The 13,143-nt window shown below is 37.1% G+C and overlaps 2 protein-coding genes across 4 annotated transcripts in view; one reads left to right on the forward strand and one right to left on the reverse strand.

Moving 5' to 3' along the window:
* The window catches only part of LOC124947919 (protein neuralized), a 63,050-nt gene extending 53,143 nt beyond the window's left edge, over positions 1–9,907 (reverse strand). The window contains exon 1 of the mRNA XM_047490731.1: positions 9,628–9,907. Coding sequence (XP_047346687.1) covers positions 9,628–9,661 — 34 coding nt within the window. The 5' untranslated portion in view covers positions 9,662–9,907. The remainder of the gene's footprint in view (positions 1–9,627) is intronic.
* Positions 8,192–12,410, forward strand: LOC124947924. 3 transcript variants are annotated; one of them, XM_047490738.1, is made up of 5 exons: positions 8,198–11,042; positions 11,190–11,311; positions 11,507–11,683; positions 11,749–11,863; positions 11,935–12,410. In XM_047490738.1, the coding sequence occupies exons 2-5, from the start codon at positions 11,215–11,217 to the stop codon at positions 12,050–12,052; spliced, it is 507 nt and encodes a 168-aa protein (XP_047346694.1). In that variant the 5' UTR covers positions 8,198–11,042; positions 11,190–11,214; the 3' UTR covers positions 12,053–12,410. The 3 variants fall into 3 exon arrangements, with proteins under 3 accessions (XP_047346695.1, XP_047346694.1, XP_047346693.1); XM_047490739.1 differs by lacking the exon at positions 11,190–11,311 and having other exon boundaries at positions 8,192–11,042; XM_047490737.1 differs by having other exon boundaries at positions 8,198–11,311.
* Positions 12,411–13,143: the final 733 nt, after the last annotated feature.

A 13,143-nucleotide genomic window follows, 5' to 3' on the forward strand; every position in this document is an offset into this window, starting at 1 on the left:
CGTTCGAACACTTTTCTTCGAATGCATAGAAATTATTATTCTGTTTGGGGTGGCCGAGTCGCCCCATCCAACGCATCAAAGGGTAGCTTTTATAATTGCGAAAAAGGAAAAAGGGGGTAAAAGAGAGAACGAGAGAGGATTTCCATCGTCGTCCTTAACGAGGGATAAAAGTCCTTCCTTTCTCTTTCTCTCTCTTTCTCATACTTTTCTACCTTCGATGCCGTTTTTCACCCCCTCTCACGATCTTTATTCCATGTTTCCAACCCTCGCAAAACGACAATCATCTCCCGTACCTTCTCGACGACCCTGACATTCGTAGCGTACACCTTGAAAACTGCAACGCCGTGGTTGCCCTTCAATTGCGATCACGAGTACTGAGAAAAATGAGAGAGGGTTAAAGGGTCGCATAATTAACGCAGAGTTACGAGATAAAGCTAGATGTGTGTATTGCTTTCAATATTGCCGCGTTATCGATCGATACTGTGCAAGCTTTTTGAGAGATTCAATTATGAATGCTAAATGAACGATTTGCATCACACGAAAAAATAAATTATTCTGTTAAATAATTCCTTCTAAACAATTACATGAATGTTTCATTCTTACTTATAATTATATTATAATATAATTTCATTATTTATAAGACCGACCATCGATTGTTCTGTAAAAGAGGATGAGGGTACATAAAAAATGTTTTCTGCAGTTATTCGACTATGATGTTTAAGTCCTCCATGTAATCAGGATAACTACCACCGTTTTCTTTATAATCCTAAATTCCTTTATAGTCCTATAATTCCTCATAATGAGTTACATAAGTGTTATATTCGAGTTCTATGATGTTCAGTCATTTCTTTCCACTCAACATTACGAGAGTGACGGGAATTCTTTGATGATAGCAGGTTATTTCGCGTCTAGACTTAAGAGAAACCAACGTATATCATTCTATACTTACTTTTTATTCCAACTGTACAGTGTTCTTATTATTGAAGTTGAAATCTCGACGTTTCGTAAGAAGTTCACCAAGCATCTTTTTTGTAAACGAATAAATTTTAATAAAAATTATTCGGCCCATCACTAAGATGAATCATATGAAGATTTTACCTTAGTCAAGAATTATTTCTCACATCTGTAAATGGTAAATTCATCACAATATTATTAATATAAATTTATTAATATTAAGAATTATTTCTTACATCTGTAAACGATAAATTGATCACATCATTACATTCCTTAGGGCCGGATTTTCATGATAAAATTGACATATACATATCTATACAAAAATTATTTGTTTAATAGTATATGGTTTCAAATCTCATTTTACATAAAAATAGATCGATATTCAAAATAATTTTTCAAGGTAACTATGCCTAGTTCTGAATAATTTCAATGTTCAGCAGCCATAAGCGTTATATCGTACGTATCTTAAATCAACGGAACTACGGCGCAGGTGTTCTCGCCTTTACATCGAACAAAAAGAGAAGAGAAAGAAAGAAAGGGAGAAAGAGAGAGAATAAAAGGAGGGAAGTTGGCAAAGGATCCAGAGACGGTGAGACGAGAGGTTAACAAAATCGTCGTTCGCTCTTAAAATTAATCCGCGAGAGTTGCAAATAGCTTCTTTGACGTGGGGCCAATTCTCGCCTGCGGATCGCACGCATGCCACTACCCGCGTGCTTTCACCTATTCTAATGAGAAGACGCCGTCGAGAGTAAAGATAAGAAAAGGTGGAGGAAGAGAGAGATACGAACAATTAGAAGAGAGAGAGAGAGAGAGAGAGAGAGAGAGAGAGAGAAAGAGAGAAAGAGAGAGAAAGAAAAAGACTGTGATAACTTTGGCTTCGACTTTGAGTTTAGTATCGAAGATGGAGGGCAAAAGAGAGTGAAAAAGAGAAAGAAAGAGAAAGAAAAGAGAGAGAGAGTGGTTCGTGTCTCGTGGCACGGGAGGAACCTTTTCCGATTGACGTCATCGTCGTACTCTTTTGCCCTTTTTTTATCCCCTTACCTCCCCTCCTTCAATGCAGACCAACATCCCATCTCTTCTATCCATCTTTCTTTCTCTTTCACTCACTTACTCTCTTCCACTAGCACGTTACTTCTCTTCTTCCTTCTCCTCGTCGTCTTCGTACATCCACCGAGTTAAGAATACAGCGTGGCGGGATTACTTTCAGCCTATGTGTTGCAACGTTCTGCACTGGGAATAGACGGTCAGCCAGGCTGAATTAACCTCCGTCTATCGGGATGGTATTAGAAATGTTATTTTGAAAATCGGACAACGTATCGGCACGTTTGACGATACTGCAAGTAAATATGATACACGAGTAATGTCTCGTATTTTGTTTATTTTCTATTATCATTAATAATGCCTATATATCTTCAAATAATAAATAATGAACAAATTTCTTTTTCAGAAATAAAAACATTTCGATCTAGTTCGTTGAGAAATTGAAATTCTAGTATGAAAGTTGAATGAAAAAAAAAAAATTGACGAAAAATAAATTGATGCATAAAAGAAAAAAAAGCAGAAACAATGGAAAAAAGAGAAAAAATATATTAACGTTATAAATATTTATAATAAATGTAATTATCAAAAAGAAAATATCTTTCTAATGTCGTCCGTAAAATATCTCAGTAAAATCACGTGCATCGTGTTCTCAGAATAGCCGTTGTCCGAAGGTGCACACGTTAAAAGCACGAACGTCCGTCCCTTCCTCGTTTACTCGCACGAGAACGCACGCATATGCTCGCACTGCAACGATTACCGTCGTCTATCTCGGCTTAAATGTGTGTCCACGCGAATGCATTTTACCAAAAGAATTGGCCGCCACCTACACCGAGCATCTATTTATTTTTTCCACCCCTCGACGTTTCCGCCCTTAGCACGACGAGCTCCGGATATAGAAAAGTAAGCAAGGGGTTCTTATGAAACGTCATTAAGCAACCCTCTAGAACATAAAATGTTGCTTCGCTCGAAGAAATGCCATCGAAGGAGAGTACCTATATATTTTTTCTATGAAGATAAAAATGGAAAGGAAAAAAAGAAGAAAAATTATATAAAGATATGGTGTACACGTGCGGTTGATCCACATAAAAGATCGATCTCTTCCGTCGACGTGATCTTTATAAAATTAACTATATGTTTTTCTATAAACAAAGAGTTAGGGTAGCTAACGCGTGTGTCGTGCTAATTTTAAGTACTGTATCAACATTTTTATATATTAGTTTGGATGCATGTAAATGTATAAAAAGAATATATCAATATGATAAATATTTGTATTATAAATATTTATTAATCCTCGATCTTTTGATTTACGATAAATCTAAGAGGCGATATGTTGTGAGTATCTCGCTTAAGAAAGTCTCTCTTGAGAAATATTTGAATAAATTGTCATTTTGTTAGCATTTTGTTCAAAAACCGGCTCTTCCTCTCACTCTCTCTCTCACTCTCTCTCTCACTCTCTCACTCTCTCTCTCTCTCTTTCTTTTCCTGTCTCTTTCACTTTCTTTCTTTCTTACTCCTGATGTAGGCAGCATAGCGATGGAAATAGCAGGTGTAGTTTTTTCACAAATAAACAGCTTCGAACGACCTATATTCTCGAGACTCAACGTCACATATGTACATAGTACAGAGCTCTCCTGGTGTACTGCGAAAGTTTATTGACGAATCGCGGCTAGAAGATCATCGCGAGATTCTCTTTCTTCTCTGCTTTGCTCTTCCGCTTTAACGAAGGCTTTAACGTTGATGGCACCGCGACGAATATACTCCCGCGAAACCAGAAATAAGTTCTGCTATGTGTACAAATCCCATGTAACGTAGCATCGCTCGTCAGACCTCGGCAATTTCTCAATAGTTAGCGATCCGATCCACCTTCATCTTCTGTTTCTCTTCCTCCTATCTGTGTCATATTTACGATCACTCCTGAGAAAGTCAATATAGGTCTATATGTGTCTATATAAACGCACACAAACAATGTTTAGGATCGATAAAAGTCAAGTAAACGGACCGTGTCGTAAAGATATCGGGTATATATATAAATTTTTTTATTATCTCTCTATACTATCGAACTTGAACGTATATTATATCAATTGTGAAATATTGAAAATGAATATGAACCAATGAATCCTCATCGATCGTTTAAAAGTTTATATAATTTATTCTTTATCTTTAGAACTATTTTTAGTCAAGTTGCTTCTACTACAATATGTTTGTGTTAGTACAAGATCTGAACTAAAATCTCTCCCTTCCCCATCTCCAATTTTCTTTTCTTCGTACCGATCTTTCCTTGATTCTTGCGGTTTCGAGATATCAATCGAGTAAGAAGACCTTTCGAGCTACCTGCCGCTTTCCTTACAAAAGAAAATACAGCTTTCCAGTTCAGGTTGAAAAAGTTAAAGTCCTCCCTCTTTCTCTCCCTCTCTCTCTCTCTCTCTCTCTCTCTCTCACTCTTTCTCTCTCTTTCCCTCTTATTTTCTAGTAGCAAAGAACGCAAGTTCGCGTAACAATACGCTGTCTCTCCTCCTCTCCCAGTTCTTCTTTAGACGCACGTGCAGCTTCATGAAAGGAGAGAATAGTAGTAAGAAGGAAAAAATGAGAGATAGAAAGAGAGAGAGAGAGAGAGCAAGAAAGAGAGAGAGAGAGAAAAAGAATGTTTAAATCGTAAAGCGAGTATTTTTCTCCGATTTTCCGGCGGACCGATTCTCGTACAAAGAGGGTTCTTTAAAATTGTCCCAGGAGCTTTAAAAGTAAAGTCATTGTGCAATGTCTACGTAAGAACGTCTCGAGCGAGGGACACGCAACGACGAAATCAGCTGTGTCGACTTGAAGCGTGGGAGGATTTCGAGCTCGAGATTTATAGATCCCTATCTCTTTCTCTTTCTCTCTTTCTCTCTCTCTCTCTCTCTCTCTCTCTCTCTCTGTCTCTTTCTCTTTCTCTCTCTCTCTCTCTCTCTCTCTCTCTATCTTCCTTTTCTTTTCAACGTTGTCGTTTCTCTTCCTCTTTTCTAATGATTCTTTTCCTTCGTCTTCCACACTTGCAAAAGTCGCATTACACACAATACGTACGTTCGCTCGAAAAGAAATCCACAGCTCGGAAGCTACAACTCGAGGGAGAAAATACGAGAGCGAGGCCGTAAACAAGAGCACTCTCGAAAGCGTTCCGCGATTATGCAAGAGAGATATGCACGCTCGCGTAAGACGAAGTGGCTGCCTGACGATATTTCACCTAGACGCTTTTCCTCCGAATTCCATCGGGCTTCTTCTTATTCTTCTTATTCTTCTTATTCTTCTCCTTCTTCTTCTTCTTCTTCTTCTTCTTCTTCAAATTTCTCGTGTTCTTCCAGAAAACGTTATCTCTCTCAATTATCTTCTGCTTTTTCCTAACGTATCATGTTTGCTTCGATGCATTTAAAAAAAAAAAAGAAATAGTTCGTTTTCGAAAAATTTCTTATATTTCGTGGGAAAAAAATAGAACAAGAAAAAAAAAACAAAAAGAAAAATAATGCGAAATCGCAAAATAGAACAAAAAGAAAAACAAAAGAAATAATAGTGAGATTTAAAACGCGATTTAACTTATGATACGATTGTAAATGGACCAAACTATCAAAAAAAAAAAGAAAAAAAGAAGAAAAAAACAATGACACGAGCTATCGGAACAGAAGGCGGAATTGAATTTCCAAAGTCATTAGAGATCTCGAAGTGCGTCTCGTGACGCACGAGACGTTTCTTTTTTCTTATGCACCTCTTCCTCTTCCCCCCCTTTCTCTCTCTCTTCAAAATGGCTACACGCAGCCGGCATAGCGTCTTCTGGTATAAATACATATGAGAATTGGGTCGCTGCCCTGAAGTAGAGGCAACGCTAGCGCCTCGTCTATGCGATTTCTTCCTCCTTTTTGTCTTCTTTTACCCTCCTCGTCCACACCCTCCCGGAAGTAGTGCCTTTGACCCTTTATCGTCGCTCTTACGCTTTCGTATCCTAACGAAATTTCATCCACCGTCGAAGCTTGTTCCAAGGATTTACTATACGGTTCATTAAATCATTACCATCCTCTGAAGAACGAAGATTTTATAGTCTTTAAGAAGAAAAAGGAAAAAGAAAAAAAAAGAAAAAGAAAAAAGAAAACAAAAAAACAAAAACAAAAAGAAGAGAAAAAAGAATATTTTTTTTCTTCACTTTTCTTTCATCTTGTGGTTTCCTTTCTCACTTAAGTATCATGTGTGCTATATAGGACAATGGCGATACACGAATATTTTTACTTTTCTCTTCTTCCCCTTTACCTCCCCTTTCCTCGAATACTAACGAGCGAAATTACTGCGGTCGATGTTCGCGTGACGGCGATTAGATAATCACGGAGGAAGTCTCCTCTTTCTCTCCCCCTCTCTCTCTCACTCCACTTCTCTCTCTCTCTCTCTCTCTCTCTCTCTCTCTCACTCTCTCTCTCACACACACACACACTCACTCACTCCATGTTCGACTTGATATTAGGGAGGATCCGTTCGCGAGGAACGTGCAATCGCGGTTTTCGGCTACCTCGATGCTAGGCCCTTCTTCTCGGCCGTGTGTCTGCCATATGACAATAACATCTGTGCCCCATACTATATACATCAACGTACCTGGGCACCTAGAGAAAAGGAAAGGAGTATTACGGGGGTGCAAGCCATCTTGCAAGCCTCGAAACCCAACCTTATACGAGTAAAACGCAATCGAAAACCTTATGAAAGTATAAAAGATAGTGGTAAAGTGCGAAAAGTTGCAGCTGTTGAAATATTTACTTGAAGACCAATGAAATTAAAGTCTTGTGATAATATATGATTAACGAGACAATCGTAATTAAATGAAGCGACGAGACTTAAAACATTTTCAAGGAATTATTACATTCTCGGCTTTGCCAATGATACATTGTCAATGATACATTATCCATCATATTGATAAAAAAATATGTAACATGCTATTAGACGACAAATGCGTTAAAGGCAACGTTTGTTTCTCCTTAATTATTTATAGAACGCTTGAAAATTTATTATCCTTTACCATGCAATCGAAAGCAAATGTATAATAAATTATTTATTACGAAGAAATTGTTGTTTTACTAGTGATTGATTGTTATCTAAGTTGCTATGTGTTCCTAGATTTGTTTTAGATTTTCCTAGACTTTATGTTTTGATAAATATTTTAATTAGAATTAGATGACTTGTATCGCAAAAATGATAAATGGAACAAATTCGAACGTTCGTTTATATATTTTCTGAGAATATTTCTCGTACTTTAGAAATTAATTGCAATGAATAAAAATCGTTTTTATGACAATCAATAATTATTTATATGATTTTTTAATATTGTACCTGAAAATATACAGCACTCTTTGCATCGTCGATAATTATAGTTAAGAACGCCATCTATCAGTACACGTTTAGCTCCTCATTAGGGCAATTTCTAATTATATACATTACGAACGTGCCTGTACCAAGGGCTTAAAAACAATTTTTTGACTTGTAAATATAGGGAAAGCTTGTGGTTATTTTGTGGTTATTTTATCTTAAATAATTTGCAAATAAATATAACTAATAAATAATAACAATATAAATTCGATATAATAGATCAATTAAATATATTAAAATTTCTGAAACTCTAATGGTGATAAAAGCGAATTATACGTCGCAAATTTCCCCGTTCGAAACAACATATCAACTTCGATGTTATCTCTTCTAAAATAAATCGACGCGTAAGCAGCTCAATAGTTTATCACATATCTTAAGACGATACGTTTTTTTACTATTCATTTTAACTATTAATGGCCTAAAAGATAATGCGTATTATCCGACTTAGATATTTCTAAGCATCCTCGAACTGTTACAAAAATTTAAATTAAAAATAAAATAAATCTAAATGAGATGTTCGATAAATATTGTAAAAAAAAAATTTCTTGGAAACAATCACCATAGCTATTATCCTTCGTTACAAAAAAAAAAAAAAAAAAAAAAAAAAAAAACACAACGTTTGAAAATTAATAACCGCGTTGTCACCGGCGCGATTGCTCGTGCGTATTACGGACATATCGGAAGAGCATTTCCTTTCTTACCGACCAGGTAAATAGTTTAGCGTAGGTGTCGCCCTTGGACAACTCTGGCGGGTCGACGAGTCGGTAAAAAAATAGTCGTACCTATTCATTTCCGAAAATAGCATTTATCAACGATATAAATAACACGGTAGACTCGAGATCTACAAGAAACGACAATTAGAGCTTTTTATACGATTTATATATACTTCACACAAAAACGTATTCTACTTACTGCACGAGTAAAAAAAGAAAGATTATTTGATTGCGCCGAAACAGATGACACCTGCCTTATCGAACCTTCTTCACTCAAGCACAAAGTGTAAACAAACGAAAAACGTAATGACCAACGCTCTTTCTTCGATAAATGAATGAATAAAAATGAATGGCAGAAAAAAAAATAAGCGTACGTTCACGAGAGAAACGATACGATAAACAGAGGACGAAGAGAAATAATGTAGAAAGAAAAAAATATCAGTACGAGTAAGAATAACTTGAGAATATCCCATTGGTTATACAATAATGATCGTTTTGCGCAGATCGAGTCAATGCGGCAGAAAAATCAGATCAATGCGATTATTTTACATGAAAGGGTAATTGGGCCTGGATCCTAATCAAGACAATTAGAAAGAGAGAGAAATAGAGAGAAAGATAGAGAGAGAGAGAGAGAGAGAGAGAGAGAGAGAGAGAGAAAATGAGTGACATGATCACTTTAGGTACTTCACTACAAAGGAAGGAAGGAATGAAAATGAACGAACGTACTGCGGTGCGTATACGCGTTAGAACACGAGTACAAGAGAAAAAGAGAGAAAGAAAGAGAGAAAGAGAGAGAGAGAGAGAAAGAGAACCGTTTTGGTAGTTTTGATTACGTCGACGCACGGTCGACCTAACCTCAAAACAAGCGTCTTCTATTCTTTTTTTATGTCGTTCTTCTCGAAATAGATATATAATCGAGAAATTTGTAAAAAACGAAACAAAAGAAAAGAAAGGAAGGCGATGAACCTTCTCTCGAGTAGCTAAATTGTACATGAAAAAGACAAAGAAGAAAAGAAGAAAAGAGGAAGGGAAAGAAAGACAGAATGAGAGAAAGAGAGAGAAAGAAAAAGAAAGAAAGAAAGAGAGAGAGAAAGAGAGAGAGAGAGAGAGAGAACGAAAAATAGAAAGGAAAGAGAAAAAGAAAAAGAATGAAAGAACGAGGGATAGAGATAGAGAAAGAGAGAGAAAGAAAGAAAGAAAGAAAGAAAGAAATAAAGGTCGTGGGGTTAGTTTAAAACGAGGAACGAGAACCCGTGACAGGTTGACACACGTCAAATGTCCAAATCAATGGCTCGTAGAGAGATCGCTATCGATGCCGAAAAGAGTCAAGATCATAAGTAGTATGGTAGAGAAATGGTAGCTGTGGTGGATAGTGGCAACACACTACTTTTTTTTAACGCGTTCTCAAAGAAAAGAAGAAGGCCTCTCTCGCGTTCGTAGTGTATGTATACGCGTGTACATACACGTATGTGGTTACACAGGTAGAGAAGGAGAGACTGGGAACGCGTAAGGTGTATATTAGTTGAGTGAGAGAGAAGGAGAGACTCACCGCTGTGTCCGGTGTTGCTCGACGACTGGCCCATTATTATTGTCGCACCTTGGACGATGTGAGGCACGATGAGAGGCACGAGGCGATGCTCCACTGTCCTCCGAAACCCGAACTCACGTGAACTTCTCGAAGAGACATGGAAGCGAGAAAGACCGACACATTTTTTTCCTCGTTCGAAACAATAATACACAGAGTCACATTGTGCTGGTGTGGTGGTCGTTGTAAACCGTGCGCGGTGTGTCGCTACGGCAGAGGAGACGTGCACCAGCCTCCTTTCCCTTCCCTCCCAACCGCCAATCTTTCTCTCTCTCGCTCATTCGCTCTCTCTTTCTCTTTCTCTCTCTCTCTCTCTCTCTTCTCCTACATTTCTCTCTCTCTTTCTCTCTCTTCCCCTACATTTCTATCTTTCTTTCTCTCTCTCTCTCTCTCTCTCTCTCTCTCTCTTTCTCTACACCTCTCTTTCTCTCTCTCTCTCTCACGCCGTCGAAAGGTGATTGGCCCGCGACGCTGCGCGCGCATGCGCGACCCGCGACAATTCAAACCTCCTTTTCTATCTTTATCTCTTACGGCGCCTGCGGAGTTTTACACGAATTATCAACTTCCTCGAATGAATCTACCGCACCTTCCCGCGATTCTTTTTTATCGTATTGTCGAAACAATTAGATTATTTTTATTATTTATATCTAACATTGTAAAAATACGTAATAAAGTATAAATCGGATTCCATTAACTTCGTATATAGCTATGTTCATTATAACTGTATTCATTTTTTATTTCTACGAAATCTAGATGGATTCTATCGGTCTTACGAAGAAATACCGACATCCTCCCTCCCACGTGTTTCCATTTCTACTAGATCGCTGTCTCCTTTCAGTAAATCATAAACTGCACCCAGAATTCGCGTGCCGCATGATCGTCGTCGTCATCGTCGTCGTCGTAGTTGTAGTCGTAATCGTTGTCATAGTCGTTGTCATCGTTCTCGTTCGTTCTTTACTAAAACACTATCACGCGATTACTTCGCGAAAAAGTAATTTGAATAAATCGAACAACTGGTTCAATTTTTGCTTTTGAAACGTTTCTTCTTGTTGTTGAAAGATATTCGACGAACCGCTAACGATCTCCGAAGATACACGTCTAGTCCGTGTCCCTTTGCCCTGAAATTCCTTCGAGATTTGCCAGGATAAAGGGGGATATAATGAGGTGCGACGCAAGGAAGATGATAATCGATCCGTTATGAAGTTATAAATCTTCGAAGAAGAGATCGAGCTCTAACAACGGTCCGAGGCTACGATATATATATTCCCTTGGCAACGTCGTGGCAAAACATTACGTCAGTAGTAAGGAAGTGCAATACATCAAGGAACGTTGTCGAGGCCTATACTTCTTCGTAGAAGATCTCTCTATGGATCTAATAAGTAAGAATAAGTTCAATCGTAGACGGTGGATCGTAAAACGATTTTGAAAAGTAGTATAGATCCAACAAATTTTTTTTCAATCGATATCGATCCTGTCATGAGCGTCGGCGAAGACCTTCATCGACGACTTTTTCAACTGTCCAACAGCTGATGAAGATCCGTAGAATTTTTCATGAAGCTAATAGTACTTTCCTTTCAAAGGAAAATGAATCGGGAATGTTCTTCGATTCTTTGCATTCTCATGTTACTAATGGTTCTTCTTCAAAGAGGTCAGTAGTCTTAGTTGATGATCAATCAATTTTTCAATGATTTGTAATGGCGTGAGAAAATCAATAAGACGGCAGTTTAATTAATGTCGGAGTGTTAAAGATGTCGTTTGATTTACTCGTTCTATTTACTCGATAAGTATAAAATTTCTTTTTTCTTTTTACTTTTTCTTTTTCTTTTTCTTTTTCTTTTTTTAGCTTGGGCTATTGATTGTTTTAAATGTGTCTCAATCGACGGTGATAACAAACCCTGTGACGATCCCTTTCACAATAATGGCAGTCTTGCCTTTTTGGAGTCACCTTGTTTGGGTGGTCGCAAAGGTCGAGACGGTCTGTTTCCTGCGACCGCTTGTATAAAAATAGCTGGGATATATGGTGAATTTTTTTTAACGGAGAAGTGAAGATTCGTGAGTTCTACTAAATAAGTTAAATTGTTTCAGACGAATCCGGTGTTTCACTTACTGTCAGAAGCTGTGCGTTGGATAGCGGAACTCTGACAACGGATTCTGAGATCATAAGAATGTCTCATTGCGGTGGTTTCTATTTCGACGATAAGTAATATAAAATTTTTTCAAAACGATATAATTATAGCTAAAAACATTCGATATAATTTCTCTAATTTCTAGATACGTTCGGGGTTGTGTTCAATCATGTAATGACGCAGATGCATGTAACGGGACTAATCGGATCAAAGAAACATCTTTGATCATCTTAATATTATTTATTTTTTTCGGACTCGTTTGAGCGAGACGAATTCAATCTAAAGTACAATTATATCAGTCAATGAGGAAAAGACATACCTAATTATGTTTGATCATTTTCTGAACACAAATAACGAGAACTGCCACATTACGATATTTTTAACCGACCGTCGCTTTACATCGAACAAAATCGAATAATCTTTTGAATAATTTTGTAAGCTTATACCTTACGACATGTAATAACATAACTTTGCGATCCCATTTAGGCTTTTCACCATTGCTACAATTTTTTATCTTCATTCTAAAATGTAAAATCGATAGTTCGTAAACGAAGAACATACAATTGTCATAATCAATTTGTATATCTTAATTATATCGTCAAAGAAATAAACTATTACTCGAAAAACATAAGAATGTAAATTATTATTTATCCGTCTAAAAATTGACAATTTCATATTTCGTTATCATCTAACCTTTCTGAATTCTTCCTATCAATTACGCGGAGGATTACGAATCTCTGTTAAATTACGTATCAAAAGTTTATACGAATAAAAGAAATTGTGATGGTATCGGTATAAATCATTGATCTATCATGAAAAAAAGGCTATCAAATGTTATCGAACAATTTACCGAGTTTACTACGCGTTTGTCATGTTGGTTATGGGACACCTTCGAATCCTTACTGGACATTTTTATGGACTTTTTAGCGAAGACACTAGAATTAATACTTGCCATGATGAATCTATTCTTCCAAGTGATGTGTTTCCTCAGGGATCTCTGTATCGATGCTATGAGAACATACTTGTATACCTTTCATGGTATCGTCAATATCATCAAAAGCATCAAATGCGATGACGTGGAAAATTTTGCCTCCGCGTGTATCGTCGTCATTCTTTGGATCGAGGCTATCAGGATAGTTATGAGTTTGGTGAAGCAGGTACGAGGAATGGTTCTGCTGTAGAAAGGATCTAGGACAGGAAATATTGGAGTCTCTATAGGCTCACATGAAATAGTGAAGAATTCGCTTCAGCATGACATTGAAGGCTATGATACAAAAACCAGGTAACATGTTTGCATTTGAATCTTAATAAGATTACTGTAAATTTTTATGAAAGTTTTAAATTTATAAAGAGT

Source organism: Vespa velutina, chromosome 3 (genome assembly GCF_912470025.1).
Source record: "Vespa velutina chromosome 3, iVesVel2.1, whole genome shotgun sequence".
NCBI classification, from domain to species: domain Eukaryota; kingdom Metazoa; phylum Arthropoda; class Insecta; order Hymenoptera; family Vespidae; genus Vespa; species Vespa velutina.

Excerpts from the sequence above, each read along its gene's own strand:
- LOC124947924 (XM_047490737.1), top strand. The coding sequence starts at position 11,215 with ATGAAGCTAATAGTACTTTCCTTTCAAAGGAAAATGAATCGGGAATGT. Across the intron at positions 11,312-11,506 it reads AATGGTTCTTCTTCAAAGAG|CTTGGGCTATTGATTGTTTT; the intron begins GTCAGTAGTCTT and ends TTCTTTTTTTAG. Across the intron at positions 11,864-11,934 it reads GGTTTCTATTTCGACGATAA|ATACGTTCGGGGTTGTGTTC; the intron begins GTAATATAAAAT and ends TCTAATTTCTAG.